The sequence below is a fragment of the Mercenaria mercenaria genome, chromosome 9 (assembly GCF_021730395.1).
Source record: "Mercenaria mercenaria strain notata chromosome 9, MADL_Memer_1, whole genome shotgun sequence".
In the NCBI taxonomy this organism is placed as follows: domain Eukaryota; kingdom Metazoa; phylum Mollusca; class Bivalvia; order Venerida; family Veneridae; genus Mercenaria; species Mercenaria mercenaria.
In genome coordinates, this window is record NC_069369.1 from 76,855,115 (window position 1) to 76,878,770 (window position 23,656).

General features: G+C 35.3%; 1 protein-coding gene across 5 annotated transcripts in view; it reads left to right on the forward strand.

Annotated features, from left to right (window-relative positions):
• Positions 1-23,656, forward strand: part of LOC123547522 (daf-12-interacting protein 1-like) — a 115,846-nt gene extending 92,190 nt beyond the window's left edge. For 4 of the 5 annotated variants that reach the window (XM_053551773.1, XM_053551777.1, XM_053551775.1 and 1 more), the window contains 13 exons: positions 2,253-2,454; positions 3,133-3,213; positions 7,789-7,911; positions 9,464-11,494; positions 11,948-12,115; positions 15,107-15,485; positions 15,866-16,064; positions 17,224-17,441; positions 17,714-17,995; positions 18,457-19,437; positions 20,236-20,457; positions 20,872-21,137; positions 21,597-23,656. In XM_053551773.1, the coding sequence (XP_053407748.1) occupies positions 2,253-2,454; positions 3,133-3,213; positions 7,789-7,911; positions 9,464-11,494; positions 11,948-12,115; positions 15,107-15,485; positions 15,866-16,064; positions 17,224-17,441; positions 17,714-17,995; positions 18,457-19,437; positions 20,236-20,457; positions 20,872-21,137; positions 21,597-21,989 (5,545 nt within the window). In that variant the 3' untranslated portion in view covers positions 21,990-23,656. The remainder of the gene's footprint in view (positions 1-2,252; positions 2,455-3,132; positions 3,214-7,788; positions 7,912-9,463; positions 11,495-11,947; positions 12,116-15,106; positions 15,486-15,865; positions 16,065-17,223; positions 17,442-17,713; positions 17,996-18,456; positions 19,438-20,235; positions 20,458-20,871; positions 21,138-21,596) is intronic. The other variant, XM_053551774.1, reaches the window with a different exon arrangement.

The window sequence follows — 23,656 nt, forward strand, 5'->3', positions numbered from 1 at the left end:
GCTATTTATGCCCCTCTTGTATCTCTGATAACATGCTTCATGTGGGGGAAATCAATGGCAATGTTAACCTACAGGCCTGCTATTTATTTCTCATCCTGAATAAGACCTTCATTATGCACGTGACCTTCACCTTAGCTGTATTGATTTGGATAATCTCCGCCATCTTGGTATTTTGAGCTTGCATGTTGCCTCTTAATTGAATATACAGCATTCTTTGCAAATAGATAAAGGTTTTATTTTTCTAATGTGTGTGGAAACAATAATGGAATTATTTTGAGGTAGTATGTTTCTGTTAGATGTTGGGTTGGTAATAAAAAATGTAGTTTTATAGTTTTTATCTTGCATTCCAGTGTTGCAGTTTTTGAGGTAAATTTTAGGCATCAGTGACTCATTTTTGCTGATTTGCAGTCATGCAGGCATATTTTGTATAAATGCAGGAAAGGGGATGTTTCTACAGCTATTTAAGTACTGTTTTGTTGTATTTTTGCTTTTAAACCCATGGCTTTATAGAGCAGGGTTTTGGAACAAAGACTTAAAAGTGTTAAGGGGCCACATTAAGGGGGAGAATGAATATGGCGGGATATTTTATCATGAACCAGCCTTTTGTCATGCTCTGATTGCACTCAAGCTTTGAGGCATGATGTGTGTTGGGAAACAAAATAATGCAAAAGTAAATACATTACATACATTCAGATTGTGTAAATTATTTCATACAAACTTGTTCAAAAAAGGCGAAGTTGTTTTATTAGAGTTTAAGTTTGAAAGTGCAATATTTGAATGGTGTTAAAAAAGATGCAAGAAACTTGGGGTAGGTTAGGGTGAGAGATGGTTGAGTAAGTAAGGTAATTTTATATCTGGATTTGGGTCAACGATGTTATGTGGGGGTAGGGTGGGGGTAGGGGATGAGGATAAGATAAGCAGATAAAATACATTGTCGCTTTTAATGTTTCAGTGTGTATATGTGTGTCTGTGCTACTGTGGTTTACGGTGTAGGGAGACTATGTTTTAGGAACGTGGCTTTCCCAGTTGAATATTTATCCTTCTTTTTTCCACTCCCCCCCAACACCCGACCCATTACCCCTTACCCTCCCCCACACACCCTTTGTCAGTATTTTCCATATAATTAAAATGTACCTCTTGTGTGTTAGCAGGGAGGGCAATCTGCACTACACATGCATACATTTCTGGATTGAAGTATCAGACACTCCAGATAATAATCAAGACAGGGTAATGACTAATTGTTTGTATCAGACCTGTGACCTTTGCCCTGCTATATTATCTAACATTGGAGGCAAGATGTAGGTCAACATGACATGGTGTAACTCATGTTTAAATGTAGATAATGCCTGTACCCACTTGTTAGCTATTTTTCGTACATTTTATTGTATCTATGAGTACAGTTGTACTGATAAAAGATCTAAGAGTTGATAGGGATCCTGAAGGGTAACTTCAGATGTATATATATGTTCTTCAGAATACAACAAATTGTATGTATGACTTCATTAACTCTATTACCATCCGGGGACATCCCCTACCCATCATGCCACACAGAGACATACATGGGTTATAAAATTCCTGTAATGAAGTTTTAGTACTAAGACACATTTTGTTTATGCTTTTATCATAGGTACTTTTATGACTTCTTGGAGTGGTAGGGGAGGGGATTGGACACAATAGCAATAAATATATTAATGGTTCTTTATTAAATATCCAGAAAGTAAACCTGTTTGTTGTGTACATTATGATTTGTTTTCCACCAGTAAAATACAGAGGTCTACACATCCCAGGACATAATAGACAGTTCATTAATGGCTGGCAGGCACACAGCTATAAATCAGTGGTTTATAACTTGTGTGACATGTCCTATCCTACATAATGTACCATTTGTCATACTAGATGTCAGACATGTACACCTTATCTACATACAGGAAACACATGAGTGCACCTGAATAAAAGTCTCAAATCTAGGTCAAATACATTAACAGATTACCAAGCTTTTCATGCACTGAAAATCCAATAAATCCCTTGAGAAAAACAAGTTTTTCATGTTTCTCAGTTATATATACTCAAAATCTTCACACTATGAAGAGTAGCAGATATTAATTTTGATGCAATAGTTTTGAAGTTTACATCAGATTTGTTATATGCAAGGGGTCATAATGTATTTCTTCAAAGGGAATGAATTTGGTGTGTGTTGTTGTGGTTGAAGTATATTTTTGAACTAGAATAATTCTGTTTGTGATTTTTTACAGGGAACGTCGTGAACGAGAGAAGGTTGAACAAGAAAGAATAGAACGTGAACGCTTAGAGCGGGAAAAACAGGAGAAGGACAGACAGGAACGGGAACACAGAGAACGACTGGAGAGGGAACGACGAATCCTAAAAGAGTCGGTTGACTCTCACGCTGCTGTGGACCAGCATTTCTCCGAGTCACTCAGATTGGCGAGTCAAAGGGTAAGCAGCACTTTTTAAATCCTGATTTTGAGGTAACAGTAGATTTTTTTAACTGGTGTCAGTGAATATATATAATATGGAAGTGATTAACAGTTACAAAGTATTGTTAGCATGTCTGATTTTGCCACTGATGTGATTTGTTTGCGAATGAATTGCGAACATGAACATATACACAGAACAAAGTTAGAAAATGAGAATTAATTTTCGCAACAACTTCACAAAAATAACGAATCAATATCACAACTTTGTTGAGATTCATTTTATTGTTAGATAAAATAACATTAGATTAATCATACAAAATGTCTTTGCACTTTTTGTAACATTTCTCACAAAGTCATAACATTTCTCACAAAGTCGTAACATTTCTCACAAAATCGCTAAAGAATGATGTGTTATAAGTGTTATATTAAATGACCTATATTTATCAGTGGTATGTGATCTGATTAGAAGTACCGAGTCTAAAGCAAAACTTAACTAATAATAAATTAGATAAACTTTTTTATCTGCTGTTAAGAACAGAAGCATTTGTTCTGTTTCAGATTTCCAGAAATAAAACTTTAATACATTAAATTAGATAGCTCCAGCAGCCAAGTTATATATATAAAAAAAAAAACAAAAAAAAAACAAAAAATTGTATAATGTAAGGACGTAACAGAATGTTTTTATTTTATTGTAAAGAACTGGAAGAAGCCCCAAAATCACAACACAACTATGGACGGTTACCAATATCCTAACGCAAACTATCGTTCAAAATACATGGTAATATCTCCGTCTTTCTTTATACTAGACATTGTCTTTATCCCCTGTTTTATTGCCTTTTATATGTATTATTTTTGTATAAATATTCCGCTTTGTAGGCAGTGAAACTTTCAGTTTGTGGTATAAAGTGTAATAATTTTAATTCAAATCTGTCTGGAGGTGTCAAATTGAGCTATTCATGATTCATGACTTTCTAAGAATGAAGGAAATCTCTGTTGAAGTAAAGTTTCAAATAAATCTTAGAAAAAAATGTAGTACATGTACAGGGGCATTTGCATATTTTGTTGTGTTTCCATCTAAGGTAGGATAACAATGTTTTATTAAACTATTATGTGCAGACGCATGTTCCTTTTGTTTGTGCATGATGCTTTATTGTGTGATTTGAATCCGTTTAATTTATTGCCTTCTCTAAGGTCATGTTCTTCATTTTATATTTGCCAATAAACAAGGTTGATATTTCTCTAAACAGAAGTCTAATTGAATGATGTCCTTTGCTCACACTTCAATAATATTATGGAAAGTTCATACTTATGCAGTTTTCTGTCTTTCTATGCTGTGATTTACTGCCCTCATACATATACTACTTACTGCCACAGTATAGTCTGTGACTTGCTGCCTTTCTACACTGTGGCTTGCTATCTTTTATATTTATTATGATTTGCAGCCCTTCTACACTATATTATGCTTCACTTGCTTGCCTGTTACTGGCTGCCCTTCTGTTGTATGACTTGCTGCCTATCTATACTATGACTTGCTACCCATCTATACTATGACTTGCTGTCCATCTTTACTATGACTTGCTACCCATCTATACTATGACTTGCTGTCCATCTATACTATGCCTTGCTGCCCATCTATACTATGACTCTCCCATTTATACTATGACTTGCTGCCCATCTATACTATGACTTGCTGTCCATCTATACTATGACTTTCTCCCCATTTATACTATGACTTGCTGCCTGTCTTCTATAACTTGCTGCCTATCTATACTATGATTTGCAGCCCATCTATGACTTGCTGCCCATCTATACCATGGCTTTATGCCCATCTATACTATGACTTGCTGCCCATCTATACTATGACTTGCTGCCCATCTATACTATGACTTTCTTTCCATTAATACTGTGACTTGCTGCCCATCTATACTACGACTTGCTGCCTATCTTCTTTGACTTACTGCCTATCTATACTATGACTTGCTGCCTCTTTATGTGATGGTTGGCTGCCCTTTACTGTGATTTGCTGCCTTTTAGACTATGGTTGACTTCACTTCTACTTCTACACTAGACTGGGAACCATTTTAAATTATGATTGGCTGTCCTTAACTATACCTGGCTGCCTATCTATATTGTAATTGGGTACCCTTCTGTAACCTGACTTGCTGCCCTTCTGTACAATGACTTGCTGCCCTTCAATAGTATGACTTTCTGCCCTTCTATACTATGACTGGCTACACTTCACTATGACTTACTGCCCATCTCTATTTTGAGACAGCACCTATCTGTACTACAACTTGCTGCCTTTTTGTACCATGACTTGCTGCCTATAAATTTGACTGGCTGCCCTTCTACATTATGACTTGCTGCTTCTCTGTACTATGATTTGTTTCCTTTCGATACTAAAACATTCTGTAACTGGATTTTCTGCAATCTTTTCGACTTGATATCCTGTTTGTACTGCCTCATTCTGCCCATCTGCCACACTGTTTAATCCCAGTTTCATGTTGTTTCCATGCATATCTGATACATGGAACACAATCAGAGGGAAAAAAACACAAGTTGACATTTTCCCACTTCTGTCTCCGTTACCATGGCAACGTTAGACTGTTCCTGTAAGTAGGCTGCCAGCTTCATACTGTCAGTGACATTTAATCAATCAACCAGAAGCAGGGAAATGAGAAAATTGATCAGAGAGGTTAATGGTGTTCTTGCATGCTTTGCATTAGAACAACTCCTACCTTTACAAGGAAGATGATCATTTAGCGTAAAAGGTTGCTTTGTAAGTGAGTGATTACAAGTAGAAAATGATGTTGTTCTTGCCTGTAATGGTCTAAGTGACTTTGACTGTTCTTCTGCTACTGCAGCTGTAATGTCATTGTATTTGTCTGTGTTTGTTTCTTTGTTTTGTTCAATTTAATGACGCTTTTGAAACTGAATACTTTAAATATTTACAGCCGATAAATATGCAATTGTTATTGGGTTTCTGGATTTTGGACAAGTTTTAAAGTGCCAGACAAATTTCTCAAATCGGTCAAAGTACACAATATATTGGTTATATGGCCACTTTCCTATATGATTGCTTCAGAAGACTCCAGGTGCCCATTTAAACATTTATTTCAGACAAGGGCAGGGCACCTTGGTGAGAAGGTTCGGCTGGATAGTTATATGAAACGATTCTACATTCAAAGTTGTGGGTGTGGGGAGGGGTGTTTGAAGCAGCTGTAATGAGGGGAAAGTGGTTAAAAACCATGGCTCTTAAATGGTACCATGGTAGTCGGATTTTCTTTCAGTATTGTGTAGTACTTTGTAATAAAAAGTTTTGTGTGCTCAGGTCCTCATTTCTATTTTTCTCCTTGATAACTTCTCACATGAACTTATAAATCATAAATACCAAGGCATGTATGACACAGTTTCTATATTTATTGTTAATGAAATACATTGCGGCATTAATTATTGACAAAACTGATATTCTACATCTGAATGCTTATCAATGACTATAAATGTACTTAAGTGTGTTATATAAATACATCCATACATTTGCAAGAGCATTGTATATTATATTAGCTGGATTGTTAACATTTAAATAAGTTTGATCTATATTGAATCACTATGTTGAATTGATAGATCAGTATGTTATGAGATTAGGCATGACGTCAATTGTAACAAAAATAAGTTGTATTACAGGTTGTTAATATGTGTAACACATTCTGTAAATTGAAATTGATTTTTCCCTTTTGATGGTGAAATTTTCTGTTTGTATAATAAGCTTTTGCAACAGAAGGTAAAAATGCCAGGTTTAGTTGAAAAAAAAAACAGCAACAAAACTTGAATCATTGAAAACTGGTTGAAGAAATAGGGATGTGTAAATGAATGAGTCCGTTGGAGAAGTTAGTCTTAGGAAAAACAGTCTATGTTATATTAAGGTCTGAAAGAAAAAGGTATCGATGTTTAGGGTTACCTGATCCCCAACCCTAACATTTTGCTTTGACCTTGGGAGAAAAAAAAACATTGGAAGTAAATATTGGGGATATTTAGGTAAAATCTGTTAAAATTCTTTTGTTAGAAAAGTTTAATACAATTTTTAATGTCACTTTTTACTTGAAATAGAATTAGAAAAAAAAAAAAAAAAAGTTATCTACCTACCTACTCAATTTTTTGTTGCTACTGGTAAGTGACCCTAGAGGCAGGTATTCTTTCTGACTTTAGGTTTCAGTAGTGGGTCTGTAATGACAATGAGCAATTTCTGTTCGTTTACATACTGCCAGTATACCTTCTTGGCATTCTCGGGTTGTTATGAAAAATAAGTTTCTGTTCTGACCATTGGATATGGAGTATAGGTAGTCGCAAATAAATTGCTGTTTGGCATTATGGGTCCATTGCCTTAAAAGACAAAAGGTCGTTTTCATGTGAATTTGAATAAACAGTCGCAAAATAAGGGAATTCTTGACATGCCTTTATAAAAAGTACTTTACAAAGTTTACATGGACTAATTTTTTTCATATTCACAATGTTAATGGCTGCCATTGATCATGCTTGTATTCATTATGTCATAACGAGGAAACAACATTCCCCAGAGGAGTATGAGAAATAAAGACGTGAATATTCTATGTTTGGAAAGCATGTTTAAATGTTTTTGTCTTGTCATCATGTAACATAAAACACTCCTGATGTTGTTGATTTCTGGAACTTAATTATGCATACAGAGAGCTATTCTCCACACAATAAACTTGTCTCTTAGAAAGATTAATTACCGTAAACACAGATATTTTCGTGACGCTTAAAGTTGGGTATTTTAGAATTTGACTTAGTTCTTGTGTAACAATATCTGCCATATATAGCCAACTTGTGAAACATTATAGGATTATTTAAAACTAAAATGGCACGTTCAGGAGTACCTATTTTCATGAAATGGACAGTTTACAATTCTGATTTTACAGTTTAAAGCCTTAGGGTAAGGGATGTGGGGAGATGAACCAAATTTGGATGTTCTTTCTTTTCAGCTTATTGCTACTTTGTGTTAAAATGTTTAAAGTTTACCTCAATTTTTGCTAGGATGATTTATTCCCATTATTGGTCTGCTGGAAGTCACAGTTTGGTCCTAAAGTTAAAGTTTTTGCCTTGTTTATTTTTTATGTTGATTTACAGTCATATCTATTACGTCTAGACTTTGTATATGATAATATTATTTTAAGTCAGGACTTGTGGGCTAAACAGAAAATTTATTTTTGAATACGTTATGGTATTCTTATCCCATGTCATGTATAGAAGATGTTTATGACAATTTGTCATGTAGTGAAGATGTATTATGCTTTCACATTTAATAAATGGAAAGATTTCTTCTTGTACATTGCAGGCTGCGCAGACAGGGATGTGGCCTCAGCCTTCCATCACACTGGGTACTGGCAAACCCAAACCCGATCCCCAGCACCCTTCATCCAAGATGGGGGAACTTAAACCTGAAGAGAAAATAAAACAGGTATATTAAACTAGGGAATCCCTATTACGTCCAAGTTTTTGTTTTTTTTTAAATAAAAAGTCTAATGTTAGAAGCTAATACTTAAAACTGTCTTAAGAAAGGCATGGAAATATAAATTGTTCTATCTATACACAACAGTGAATCCCTTTTACTGGAAACCCTAAAAAAGCAGAAACCCCATTAAACTGAGCAGTATTCTTAGACTGGAATAAGTCCCTTCTGTTAGAAATAGTCCCTCTGAACTGGCATCGGTGAATAGCAGAAACCCCATTTAACTGAGCAGTAATCTTTAAGTTTTGAATAATTTCTCTTTATTGAAAATGGTCCTTTTTAGACTGCCAACTCTAAAAAACAGAAACCCCATTCAAGAGAGCAGTAATCTTAGTTCAGAATTAGTTCTCTATCGAAAATTGTCCTTCTTTTCATTTGGTTGTGAGGCCTTGTACAGAAGGGTCACAGAAGTATGTAGATTAATAAGACTGCCAAATGTTGACCTTTTGACTTGTCAGTTTAATTAACAGCAGACACCTGTCCTACGTCATTCTCTTATTAATGAACTATTTCATCTGTGAAGGTTTGTTATAGATTTATTAATAGCAAAAAAAGTTACCGTTAGAACATACTGTGAAAGGACAGGATTCTCCATGCGCCAGTAAATACCCTCTCGTACTGGGAGGATTAATAAGGTCATGCTGGGAGAAAAGAAAACTGTAGCGGAAACCATGGTATGGGCCGGTTATAATTTTCACTGTTTTATGATAGATTATTGGGGAGTCATCTACTGGGCTAATGTAGTGTCAGATTTTCCTCAGAATAGTGACAAGTCTTTGACAGATGATAATGTGTATTGATTTACTAGCCTTATTTAATTATTTATGAAATAGGCAGCATATTGATTATCTCTATAAAGGTTGGGGTTAGGAAATTGATACCTGAAATGGAAAAAAAAATCCCATTTAACATGCAAGAATTGGTGCATAGAAGCTGTGTTATGCAAGTTATGAATTATAAAGAAGCTTGTAGGCCGTTTGTTTACTCAGCAGATTTTTCTGTCTGGTTCAGTTGATGGAAATAGATGAGAGCGGAACAAGAAAAGATGTATGTGGGCTGCAAGGAAAGAATTGAATTTAACGCTGATTGATTTGTTGAAACAAACTGGCTCCAGTTTGGGTAGAATTGATCAATATTTGTTAGATAGTTTTAGGATAAACTATCGGCCTCATTAGTTTGATGAAAAATTTGCTAACTGTAAAGATAACATAAATAGAGACATTGTCAGTGTTATTGAATTTTGGAGAAACGGGGTATAAGAGATTTTCTATCTGCCTTTTGGTACCTATTTCTCAGAGGAAATCAATTTGGTTTCTATGAAATACTTTCGCCAGAAATATATCAATTGCGTTGATATAGTCTTGCATTTGTATGACAAGAAACAGTCTCTTACGGCAATAAAATGACAACAAACATACTGATTAAGGAATTTTACACTGATATGTGCTGAACAGAAAGCTAGGGACAGTTGTTTCATTACAGTTGTTTTAATGTTTTTCAGGAACAGTTACGAGAGACGGATTTCCATTACGCAGAGATGATGCGTAAACACCAAGAACTTATGTCCCAGCAGGAAGAATACATACGCTACCAGAAAATGCTTTCTGCCGGAGATCATAAGTCGGACATCAAGCAGGAAATGCGGAAAGAAATGGGATCAGCCCCATATGAAAGGCATTCAATTAAGCGTGAACCAGGCTCTTCGACTAATGTGAAGCAGGAAGTTCAGGCTAATTTTAGTCTTTATGGGTACAAACCAGAGAAGTATTCCTTCATCACCACCGATCAGTTACAGTCGTATGAATTAGAGAAGATAAAGGGTGAAAAAGGTGTATTAGACTCTAAATTAAATCGTTCTCAGTCACCTCGTAAAAAAGACTTGTCAGTTCCCCCGCCTTTGATAAAAGACTCAAAACCGTACAGTTCTGTGATAGTGGAAAACAAAACAAAAGACGGGAGTTTGAAATCTGCAAGTCCACAGTACACAAGTCATATGTCCCCACATCACCAGCCTAAACCTGCACATACACCAGAAAGGCCTCATTCCAGTTCCTCAAGTCCGGGCTCACATGGAATGAACCCGATGACGGCACATTCACAACAGCTTGCGGCTCTCCGTGCAGATGCTGTAAGGCAAGGTACATCCAGATCTCAGAGCCCATTGAGAATAGCCAGCCCTCAGCAACTTTCAGCGGCAGTAATGGAGCCCATGGATTATAGGTGTAGCCCTAACGTGAGCAAAACGAGAGGAAGTCCAGGCTCAAACCCAGTCTCTCATCCATCTAGCGTTAATTCATCCGGATCATACTCGCCTGCAATAGCTCAACCACCAGTGTCATTACCTCACTCATCAGTTCCATATACATACAGTTTAATTCAACAAGGACTAGTTCCAAACCCCATATATTCTAACAATTCCAACGGAAAGGGTGGCGATTCTCAAAGAACTGTTTCGGTAACTGGCACAGCCCAGGTTCCGAGAGCTGCCCAATCTCCTCACTCTTCTTACAGAGAACAAATGCAGCAACATAGTGCAATGGGATCAAAACGTAAAGGCCAGAAAGAAGGTAATAGTCGTAAAAGACAAAAAGGCAGCGAAGTACAGAGCCACAGCCCTACAGCTTCCAGCAATAACAATCCATTAAATCTGTCCGTTCCTTGTACCACTCCACAGATCGTGTCAAACCAGTCACCTTACACAACAAGCAGCGGTAGTGTTCTATCATCTGCTATGTCCACAACACAGGCAGGAACTGCCACGACCACGTCATCGCAGGCTGTGATCAAAAATAGATTACACGGTCTGACAGGTTTTATGGACAGTTTTAAATCCTTTGTTGAAAACACTGTGCAGAATGCTTTTATGTCTGATCCGGAACTCGGTAAGCCGAAAGAAGGTCAGATTAAAAAGCCACCAAGTGCGGACAACTTACGAGATCTCCATCAACAACATTTACAACAACAACTAACTCACAAACCTCAACCATATAAACCAAAAAGTAGTCTTGAAAGGTCAAGTACACCCGTCACATCACAACAGAGTGCACAAAATGAGGAATCTAATTTATCAAATAGTGGAAATAGTAACTCTGCAATGTCATATGTTGAAAGCATTAATCGTGTTGCCAATGGACAAATTGACACAGACAGTGATACCCTAAGTGCTCCTAGTCCCCCACCTCATTTAAAACAAGAAAATACACCTTCACCTCATAAAGCCGCGAAACACCCAAATTTAAAAAAGGCGTGGTTACAAAGACATTCCGACGAAGACAAACAAGAATCGCAGCCACAAGATCCCGTCACGGGACCAGCTGTTGTGGCGGATGGTGGTAATGTGAACCAAAATAATCCATCAGGTGATCTTGAAAAAGATAAAGAAGTGAAAAACTGTTATGTGAATTGTTCATACATATCTCCAGGTAAAGATGGTAGCAAGTCGCCTATAAGTGCTATTCTCCCAAATGGAAATCTGGACAAATCAGAGACAAATGATAGTTCAACAACATCAGCATCAGAGACTGAAACACAGGTGAGAATAGTCTTTAACTTGGGTCCCAGTTTATGTTTTGCCCGGACACATGAGTTTGAAACATACTCTTTGTTCTGTTAGAGAAAAGCAGCACTGTTACATGGCTACCCTGATGCTGTAGTTATTAAGCAATATCAGATGGATTCACATCAGGGAAAGTGTTTTGTCATTCAGAGTACAGAAGAACTTCTTAATTTTCTAAGTTTTGATCACCAAATACTTTGCTCAACACGTTGGTATTTCACTGTAATGATAACAAAAATATTATGTAACAGTTTTTGATAACTTGTTTAAATAACCGTATGTCAAGTTAAAAGTTTTACTATGTGTTTGTATGAGAGAAAAAAAGAAGAATAAAATGATTCGAAAATTTCATAAACTGATTAATCTGTATGTGATGATAGAATTGCTATGAAAAATGATACAATGTATGCGACGTTTTACCAATTATAGGCTACAGACAGTGGTGTAAGTAATCCTAGAAAACGAGTAAAAAACAAGAAAGAAAGAACTGTCAATCCAAAGAAAGCTAAGATTGACTCTGATGAAAGTTCCTCGGCAAGCACAACGGGTCAGGGCAAAAAGAAAACCAGTCGTAGAAGTAAAGAATCAAAAACAAAGGTATGTGTAAGAAATAAGTGCATTCTAGGAAAAAAGCTTTTTTTTTGTGATTTTATTTTGGCTGGAAATTTGCTGAGAAAAAAGATAAGTCATTTGAAGTAAATCAGGATCTTGCATTGATAAAATACTTTCAATAAACTGATTGTTAGGAGTGGGTCCAGGTGGATATTTTTCTTTTTTTGCTGTACTTAAGAATGGATTTAAAAAAGAGGTGGTTAGTCTAAACCCCAGTGTTAGATAGAAACTATGCAGTGTACATTTTGGTCTCATTGAAATTTATTAAATATACCAATAGCTCCTTTAAGTAATGCAGTGATTCCCAACTTTTCCAGATCTGTAGATATAAATAGCAGCAAATTACTGCCAATTGCAGTTACATTTCATGTTATATTCATGTTAAGTGCAGTCTTCTAGTAAGAAAGAAAAAGCATTTGCATATCAATAAGATTATTTACATTCGAAGTACAGCAGGGATTTTATTTACCATACAAGTTGGCCATTTGCACATTGACAGCCTTAGTAAATGATGGAATGGAAAATGCCTGGTGATTTGCATGTAGTATGTGGCAATTTCTTTTGCTTATCCAGTTAAATATTTCTAGGCTGACTGCATTAAAGATAATTATGTCCCAACATTTAGTTGTAGAGTTGAATAAACTACAGTTAAGCCAGTTGTAAGTTTGAATTGGACTACAATATGGCTATTGAATATTCCTGCATTGTTGCCCAAATTTGATTCGAAATTTGCAGACAGCTAGGGTTTTGTCTTGTTCCATGATAATTTGACAGATACTGTCCTTAAGAATTTGTTATTTCTGACATTATTAAAAAAGAGGGTTGGACTTAGCAGGACTAGTCAGTTGCTGTTAAATCAATATTGTTTGTAGGGGATTTTTTTTCTTGGATTTCAATGTTATGGTTATCCTAGGAATCAAATCTCCGCAAACAGGTGAAATTGTTTTTAAATTTTTTATGAAATCCATGAAATTCAGTGCATTTTGCAAACTGAAAGATGTTTTGTTCAAAAACCTGACATTTGATGTTGACAGTATAAGATTAGGAAGACGCTAGAGTACAAAACAAAAGAGAAAAACTACATGTATCTATAACATGATGTTGTCATGGCACAGCTGTTCTTGTTTTATTGATTACATGGATGTTTTTATTTCTAGAGGACTTATGTAACAGCTTTCTTATGCGTTTTCCAGAAACAGTTGTTAAAGTACATTGCGGTTATGTAGCATTTATATTGGAGGGGAAAATGTCCCAGTTTGTTTCCTCTTGCTTTGCACATTATTGAAAGTACTTGCAGTTTTGTCACATTTTAATCTGAATTTCATTAGAAAATGGCGGCTAAAAAACCCCTGTATTGTTGGCTAGATTTTATTTGAAACTTGCCAGCACCTTTAAAAGAATTGATAAAGGAGGAGCAGAAAAAGCTGCATGAGAAAAAAGAATTCAGGAATTTACTGAGAAAACCACACTTTGCAAAATCTGTTAAAATAGTTTAAGCAATTGCCCTTGTTGAATATCAAGCATGATGGTATATAAAAAAAGGCAGGCATTCATTAATAAACCACATTTTAACATCAGCAAAGAAGACACTGGAATGAACCCAATAAATATATCCTTGTACTCAAACCTGCATGAAGTGGTTTTCTTATCTGCCACAAGTCTGATTGACTGAAAAGTATTCCTGGAACATCTGCTTTACATTATTGTGCCCTGTTATTGATGTAACATAAAAACAACAAAAAATCAGAAATAACTCCTGGGAAAAATCACTGTGAAAGCCATAAAAATGAAAAACTTGGTTCCATTCCAGGGATGAGAATTTTTTACTCTGAAGTTAATGATGCCTGCTGAATAAAATGTTGCATTTAATGTCTGTTTGTGTAATTAAGGAAATGCAAGGCTCTCAAATCAATAAAATTGCCAGGGGGAAAAAGTTGAATTTATAGATCAAAAATAGATGAAATTTTCCTAGAAAACATTTACATTTAATAAGACAAAGGTTAGAGTTATGTTTTGTTTCATTCAAGTTTGTTATGGGTATAAAAAGTGACATTTTGATAAAGTTGCAAAACGAAACAGGAGCAACTTGGCGTGTTTTATCTCGTTTTATTAAAGGACAAGGTCTTGTCTATGACGACATGTTAATTGAACAAAAACTCTACGAAGATGAGTGAATATGTCAAGATGAATGAGTGTTTAACATTCAGTATAACAGCAGTAATTGTCTGCTGTCACAACCAGTTAAACAATTACAAAATACGGCTGAGGTAAAACAGCTACAAGATGAAGGTTCCTTGTTTGGTGTATAAATTATATACTGGTAGCCATTCCAATTTTATTGTGTTTTTTAATTACAGATATATCATACTGAATGTAGTAGTTTTAGAAATTAATTTTTTGTGAAATTAATTTTGAAATTAGATCTTTTACTAAAGGAAAAAATGCTTATATGCTTCTTCTTTTAAGAACTTCATTTGTGATATTTACCCATTTTTACTGGACTTCATTTTAACGTGGTACACTGACTTAAGAAAGCTTGAGATGCCCCCTAATAAAAATGCCTCGAGATGGTCCCCATGGTTTTTTTTTCAAATGTCATGTTTCAAGTGATGTTTCCTGAGCTGTTGACCTAATATCATAAATAATACTTGTAACATGATCCAACCCACATGCTAATGTTGTTACATGACACCATATTAAATATAATTTTATAGTTTGAGGTTTTCCCCAGAGACAAACATTGGGAGTTATTTCATCTGTCATTTTTCTGTCAAGATAAGTTTCATGGTGGCAGTGATGGTTTATTTTTGTAAACAGAATTGCGTTACCAAGGTCATTTCTGTAGTTGTTGAAAAAAAAGTCCTAAAATAGTCTAGCCTACTCAGCCGCTGTTTCTAAAAAGACCTCGTTGTAGTTGCTGATGTTGTTTTTCATATTAAAAATGTTTAACACAAATATACTGTTTCTGTATTTCAGAACAATGCCGACAACATGTCTGAGGAACAGATCAAGAAAATTGTTGAAAACTGCCGAGAATCTGTCAAAGAGAAAGATCCTAAACAGACAGAGGAAGCTTATGATAAAACTTTGGACTCTGAAGATGCCACAGAACAAAAAACTGAGCAGACAGACATTGAAACTGAAGAACCCCAAGATGCTGAAAGTAGCAGAAAGTCTGATAGAAAGGAAAAGAAGAAAAATAAGGAAAAGAAAGATAAAAAGAACAAAAAGGAGAAAGAGAAACAGTTGAAGGAACCAAAAGAGAAAGAGCAAGAAAAGTCTGAAGAGGAAGAAGTAGAGACAGAACCAGTCTATGTTCCTCCTCCTTCCATGTTCAAAGATGCAGAAACCAAAGGTGATTTTTTTGGCCTTTTCTTGATATATAATTGACCTCTTTCTGTCTAGTTATGGGCAAGTGTATTAAAAATATCAAATTTGAATTTCAGAAAGATTTTTTTTCATTGTTGATTTCGTCTTGATTGTTTTACATATATGACTGAATACTCTTCAAAACTACTAAATCTTGATCGGACAGACCGAGCATTATTTGTTTCATCTAACAAATCTTATTGAATGTTGACATTGGAGCTTGAATTTTGTACAAGTCTTGTACCCATGTATTAGGTTTTACATTTAAATAAAACTTTAAATACAAAAGTTGAGGTTCTCGAAGTTATCCTGCATTTGAAAGAGATGTAAAAGATTTTAATCTTCTTTGTTTTTAAATCTCAACAGTTCAACAAAGTACTGTGATCAAGGAGTTGGTACGAGTTCCAGATTCAGTTCTCCGCAAGACGTGTGAACCCTTCCTCCAGGACGGATCTTGTAGCGAAGTCACGCCAAAACTGATGAAGTGTCGGGAATGTAAAATGACTCCTACCCAGCGAGGCAAAACAGTTCCAAATATATTCTGCCGATTCTACGCATTTAGAAGGTAAATGAAAGAAACAAAAATTTAATGTTATAGAAATAGGCCAAAAACAACTGGTAGACTGGCATGGTTGTCGGAGATATTGTTGATGTGAATGCCCCATATGGTGAGTCAAGATTAGTCAAGAGATGCTTCCGCTGTTTTCCTGGAAAAAAAGGTCTTTATTTTGCTTAATAACTTCAAGTTTTGTACTTATATGTTTAAAAATTGATGGCTTATGTCAGAAAATTTGAACAAGAAGAAGTGGGTATGGAAGTTAAAATTTATTGTGGTAGTTAAAACAAATCTTGCAATATGACTCCAACATGCAGAAGAAAACGACTGTTTTCTGATATTGAATTTCCTGTCCCAGGGTTTATTATAGCAATCTAAACAATTCAAGGAAGCTAGTGTTAAAGGTTACTGATTTTTATGATTCATCCTTGAATATGTCGATAGTAAAACTGCTTTAAAATGTTTACATCTTGTGTAAATTTGCCATTACTCTCGTTAAAATCTTCTCAGACGAGTATATTTGTTATGGACATTTATGAAAACCATTTAGATGTATTGGCTTACGACTACAGTTGAAGGTTAATGTTTTATATGCGTTTTTATTTACCTGAAGGAGTTTGTCACATATGGCTGATTTTTACGAGATTATTTTGAATGAGTTTCTCAATTTATATTGTGATTAATGTTTTGCGACTAACTAACTGAATAATATAATACTCTAGCGGGTAATTAGTCTTGAACACAAATTATTGGTTGTGTACTTTCAGACAATTACCGTAGATCAATATGTTTTGAGCAAATATGGTAGTTCAATAGGTTTTAAACAAAATAATGTTGTCCAATAGGTTTTTAACAATAATGATAATTCAATAGGTTTTGAACAATAATGATAGTTCAATAGGCTTTGAACAATTATGGTAGTTCAGTAGGTTTTGAACAATTATGGTTGTTCAGTAGGTTTCTAACAGTTATGATAGTTCATTAGGTTTCTGAACAATTACAGTAGTTGAATTCCATGAATCCATATTCACATGAAATGACTGTTCTTGCCCAAACCAAAAAGTTTTGTTTCCATGCAATTAAGCAGTTTTCCATTATTTAATATGATAAGTTATCCAAAGTTTCTCCAGATGTATACATACAACTTATGTGAAATGAAATTTTTCAGATTAAAGTACAGCCAACGTGGGTTTGTTACTATTGATGGATTCTCCGAGTTATCGGACGCTGATCAAGATGACATTGACCCGTGGATCCCAAAGTCACCAATCATAGAACCCAAGATTGATGTAGAATCTGCTCGATTTATTATCCGGCGTCTTGGTGACAAATTCTGTGAACTTATACAGCAAGAAAAGGAGGCACATATCTGCGCTGGGGAAAATGGTGAGTACTTGTTGTTGTTGTAGCTTAAACAATAAAAGGTTGAAGTTGGCTTTAAATGAAGAATAAATAATGCAGAGCTTGATACAATTAAAATGATGCCAGAAAGTATGTTGATTGCATTTTAATATGTGCTTGAACCTTGGTCAAAGGGAGGTAATCACATTAATATTTAGATACATTTCTTTATAAGCTTTTTTTCTCTGAAAATTGCAATCTTCAACAATTTAATTCAAGGATAAAAAAGTTTTAACTTTTGAGTTTGTATATTTTAGCCAAAATAGCATGGAAAAGAGCTGTGACTGGTGTACGAGAGATGTGTGACGTTTGTGATACCACTTTGTTCAACATGCACTGGGTGTGTCACAAGTGTGGTTTTGTGGTCTGCCTTGACTGTTACAAGGTCAAGGCCAAGGAGGTTGAGGGAGATGAGGATTCTGATAATGGAGGGAACAAGATGGAGGACGAGGATCAACGGCAGTGGCTCACATGCAGTGCTAATAGACAAGCCCATGATGTCGACAAATTGATGTTGACCCAGATAATTCCTGCAGACGGTACATACACTTGAACTTGAATATATTGTGTATAAGCAAAATGTTTAACATAACTGTCTTTTTCTGTGAAAAGATAAAATTATAGAAACATCATTAGATTAAACTGATTTATTTTAGCTTGACTGTGATGAAATCCTGATGCGTGCTTGAATCGCGCTGTTGAGTCTTAAGTCTGGAAAACCCAGTACTGGTGTCATATGAGGCATGTTTGTGACCCAAGAGGTCATTCCTTATCAATAGAAGTAAAAGGTTTTTTCTTGGTATAATCTTGATATGTTCATAGTTGTTATGTATGTTACGTTAGTGTCTCTGGGTTTATGTTTATACTGGTAACTTTTATGAAAAGGAAGATTCAACTTAATAAATAACGCAGAATCAGGTGATCTTATGTTTTCGAAATAATTCTTATTGAAAAACTGAAGAAAACTGTATCAATATTTTTAAATGATTTATGATTGCAGCTCTTTGGGAGGTTGGTCGCATGGTGCACGAGGTGCGTGACAGGTTCCAGATCTTACGAGCATGTCCTTGTAGTCCCAAAATAAACACAAAGAAAAATGGAATTAGAACAGACTTAATGAATGAGGCCATAAAACACTTATCGCCAAAGAAAAAATTGGTGAATGGTGTTGGTGGTGAAGAGAAATCTAAAACAAAAAACGGAAACATTAAAAACGCAGTGTACAATCCGGATAGTACATCGCCACTTAGTCTGCTGGCTGATGTGGCATCAATGGACTCGGAGAAGACGAGAGACAGAAGTGAATCTCCATTACTTTCCAAGAAGAAAGATGGAAAGAATGGAAAATCATATAATCCTATCACAGAGCCTGTATCGCCAGGAAGCAGCGAGAAAAAGATGCCACCGAGTTGTTCAACGTTAAGGGAATTGCTTACAAAAACTGCTGGAAGTAAAGTGAAAAATAACAGTGAATCAAAAAAGAAATCTAAGAACACAAGCTCTCTTAATGACATCATTCAAAAAGTTGTAGAAAAACATATTCCTAAAGAGATGGAGAAAAATGGACCTCTGAACACTGTTACGGCTGACGAGCCAGAAATTAAACTTTTGCATTATAAGCCACGTTTTGGGGCAAGTCACATTTTAGTGCGGGAGACGCCTATTATAGCCCATAATCTAACAGAAACAAGTGTTCTGTACCCGGACGTTCCACATTCGTGGCTATGTGATGGACGTTTATTGCGACTTCACGATCCACGTCACAAGGGGAATCTTAGAATTTTCATGGAACAGTGGAAGCGAGGCCAGCCGGTACTGGTCTCTGGTGTAGACAAATATGTGAATGGGGATCTGTGGAAGCCAGCTTACTTCTCAAAACACTTTGGAGAGTTTGAAAATGATCTGATCAACTGTAGAACTAGTTGTCTCGTCGTTAATCAACCAATGAAACATTTCTGGGATGGTTTTAGTTGCTTGGAAGGTAAGCATCTTCAGTTTGTAATTCTTAAAGAAAAAAAAAACACTTTTGATTTTCAGTTATTGTTTTAAATTACGGTGAAATTGTTTAATTTCTCGAGTGTGAAATTTTGTGGGAGTTTAGCCCAAATGACCATTTCATTAGGATTTCAATATGTGAATTTTAACCTGTAAAGATTAAATGAAAGGGAATCTTTATTCATTGAAATTAATCCTTTACAAATGTTATTCATTTTACAATTTGCCTCATAGGATTATGTGTTTGTCATACCAAGAGGATGAATAGGGCATATAAATAGAAAATTGCATCAGGGATATATCTTAACCTGTCACATTTGACAACCAGACAGGTTTATGCATTGGCATGAAAGATATTAAATTTATCTTGGTTTCTTCAAGTAACAATGATTTGAAGTTTTTTGGGTTCATGTCTGTCACACCTAAGATCATAATCACTTAAAGAGTACTTGAACAGTTTTTTCCATGTAACCAGTAAAAATGTAACATGTCTATGTTTAAATGTAGCACAAATTGTTTCAAGTATTAATGACTTGGGAATAAAATATGCATAAAGAAGACCTATCTAGTGTAAAAGGATGCTTATATTCAAGATTTATGGTAGGATTCTTGGAAAGTGCCTTAGAAAAACAATGTGCCTATTTTGTTAGATGTGTACCAGTTACAATAGCCAGTGAATTAAAATATAATAATTTTAGATGTTCTAGATATATATTATGTAAGTTTGAAATAGCACTGTAGCAAGTTGCAAATGAAACTGTTATAATAATGATAATATTCACAGAGCGTTTGGTGGATGAGGAAGGTACACCAATGTTGCTGAAGTTAAAGGATTGGCCTCCAGGTGACGATTTCAGTGACATTCTGCCACAACAGTTTAACGACCTCATGCACGCCCTTCCACTGCCAGAGTATACCAAACGTGATGGTCGCCTTAACCTTGTCTCTCGTCTGCCAGATTTTCTAGTCAAACCAGATCTTGGACCAAAGATGTATATAGCATATGGTAAGTATAAATGATCTGCTTTAAATAAGACTGGTCTTACTGTTCACAGAAAATCGCAAAGATTAAGACGTGACAGATTTTCTAAATTTAGATGTACTTAGGAAAGTACCAGGCTCAGCTTCTGTTAATTGCACATACCCACAATCATTTTTGTTGGTCATTTCTTTCCTTTTGTACGAGTTTTGTGGCTAGACATCATTGAACTGGTCTCGAATCAAGACTCACACTCTGGAGTCCAACCTCACACTTAAACTTGTATGAACAATTTTTGAGCCATTTTGTTGAGATTGAAAAATATTTTCATGGTTGTGATAATTTAACTGAAATGAGGCAGCTCAGCTCTATATGTGCCGTTTTTCTTTCGAAACCGTTGATTAAGATTAAAAATGATAAGTTAATCATTTACATTTTCAGGTTCAGCTCAGTATCCAAAGGAAGGCACAACCAACCTTCATCTTGATGTGTCGGATGCCACCAATGTTATGGTTTATGTAGGATACCTAGAGGATGAGGAAAGGGGGCGTATCCCTAAGGACCAGGAAACAAACAAAGCCATTGAAATGGCCCGTTGTGACCCGATCACGAAGCGCCGTATACGAGAAGTAAGGGAGACACCAGGAGCACTCTGGCATATATTTGATGCCGTTGATGCTGACAAGATACGTGACTTCTTAAACAAGGTAAATATAACTGGCATAAGAGGGGCCTCTGTGGCAGAATTGTTGCTTTAAATCACTTGCTCCTTTTCTTGACAAGTTAAAAACTTTACATGCGGGAAAGTTTTTCATATGAGAAAGTATTCCAGGTGGAGTACTTAAGGTAGGCGGTACTACCTGAATGCCCATCTATGCTGGAAAGAAACCATGTGACCTACATTGCATGAATATGCCGTAAATTAGAACAAAAAATTGAACTACTTAAGTGTTTTATCATTACTTACATTTCTGATTGCGGGACTTTTTTTGGCAGAGATATTTTATGTTGAAAAACATCTTTAGCAAATATTAATTCTTCAGATTTGTCTACAAACTGTGGCAGATAAAGATCAGTTAACATGTTTATCAGTAAAGTCTATAATTATGCCTGTGCTTGCTGCATGAGAAGTGTGGTGAGTAATAAAAATCCTTTTTCCACTTCAGGTTGGCAAGGAACGGGGTGAGAAGATAGAGCAGCACCACGATCCAATTCACGATCAGAGCTGGTACTTGGACGAGGAATTACGAGATCGGCTAGCTAAGGAGTACAATGTTCTCGGCTACACGATACTTCAGTGCCTGGGAGATGCCATATTTGTTCCTGCTGGGGCACCTCATCAAGTGCGAAACCTGAATAACTGTATTAAAGTGGCAGAGGATTTTGTTTCTCCGGAAAACGTGCACCACTGTTTTCAGCTTACACAAGAGTTCCGACATTTGTCGGCTGGACACTCGAACCATGAGGATAAGTTACAAATCAAGAACATTGTATATCATGCTATTAAAGACGCAACAGCAGTGCTAAATGATGCCAGTCCTGAAGATCTTGAGGACTAGATACTTAGATATATAAAAAAAGTCTGTCAGAAAGTTTATGTGACAGAAGTGTGAATCTTTTTTTGTGCTGATATTTACGCATAGATAGTGCTGAATGTTTTTAATAAGAAGCGCAGTAATTTAACTGCAGAAAGACAAATCACAAGGAATTAAAGGGAGGTTACTATAACATTCCTTGTGAAATGAAATAGACGAATGTTTAATTTTTGTTCGAGAGTATAAAGACCAGCATGTTTGCACTCGAACTGATGTGATTAACCACTAAAAAAAAACGTGATTGGACGTTTAGTATTTTATGTGTTAAGGTGGATTGATTTGAAATGGAGAGACTGGAATTACAAAGTTGTTGTAAACTTTTCTATTGATCTCAATTACATTTTAATATTAGCATTGTTCTAGTTGTTATTGTTGTTATCATACATGTAGATATATAGTCACATGATTGGTCATATGACTTGATCATGTGACTTGTAAACTGGGAACACAAAAAAATAACAAGAGCTTGATCTGCCCAATAGCTTACGATTTGTGCAGCATTCAAAGCTTTTCTTCATCTTTTAACTCTATTTGATTAGAAATGCTTTCTAGTTGTAAAGGGCTTTGGTCAAAATGGTTAAAATTCTCGTATGTAATTAATTTTTACCTGTACTTGACTGTTTGAGCCAGTGTTTTACTAACATGTTTTTGTCAAGAGTTAATTTTTTGTCATTAATATTGCAGGTTTTTACCATGCCCTGGATTTCTCCAGGCTGGTAGACCATTTATTGTTTTGTTTTGGTTTAAACAGGGACTGATTTAAAAAAAAAATAATAGGGCTTGCCATTTATCATTTGAACCATATTTCATTTTGGGAGCACTAGCCATATTGACTCATTATATCAATTGCGATCTATCACCTTTCAAAAACATTTTCGATTTACTGTCTCAAATATTTTTGCCCGTTAAATTTCACGTTCTTGTAACATTAGAAAATGTGTTCAAATATTTTTTAAGAGACTGTTTATTGTTACGCAGTCATCTTTAATAATCCGCAGCAGTAGTGTTTCATATAGACATGTAAAACATGGTATGTTTTGAAAAATTTGTCTATTAATTATAGTAACAATTGTGTCGTTCTGATTTATATTTAATTTATGTTACCATTATTGTTGCCTATTTTTTTTTCTCTTTTTTTTTTTTAATGTTTTTCGCTTACATCGTAGACTCGTTAAAATTTATTATATTCAGAGTATTGAGAGTAAATTATTGTGTGGGAAAATTGCCATTACAAAATTAGAGCATTGTTAAATTGCGTTTGAACATGCTAAATTAAATAACCATTGATTTAACAATGGTGAAATTATTGTACACGTTTCTTGAGAATACTTATCAGATTGTAGCGCTATTAGAAAGATGTATATTCTTGTTTATCATTGTTAACCCTTATTTTCAGATTGTTTATCATTATGTAGTGTTGTTTATGGCATCTTGTGTCAAACCATAATATGTTACACATTTACATTTGATCTTTGTTACATGTAAATATGCTATAGAGCTATTTTTATATAAAACAAATCTAGCATATATCTATATATATGGCTATTACTGTCTTGAGCCCAGACTATTGGGCTTTTAGAAGTCTAGGTTCTCTTAATTGTTCCTAATAAAAACAGATTTCTCAATATAAA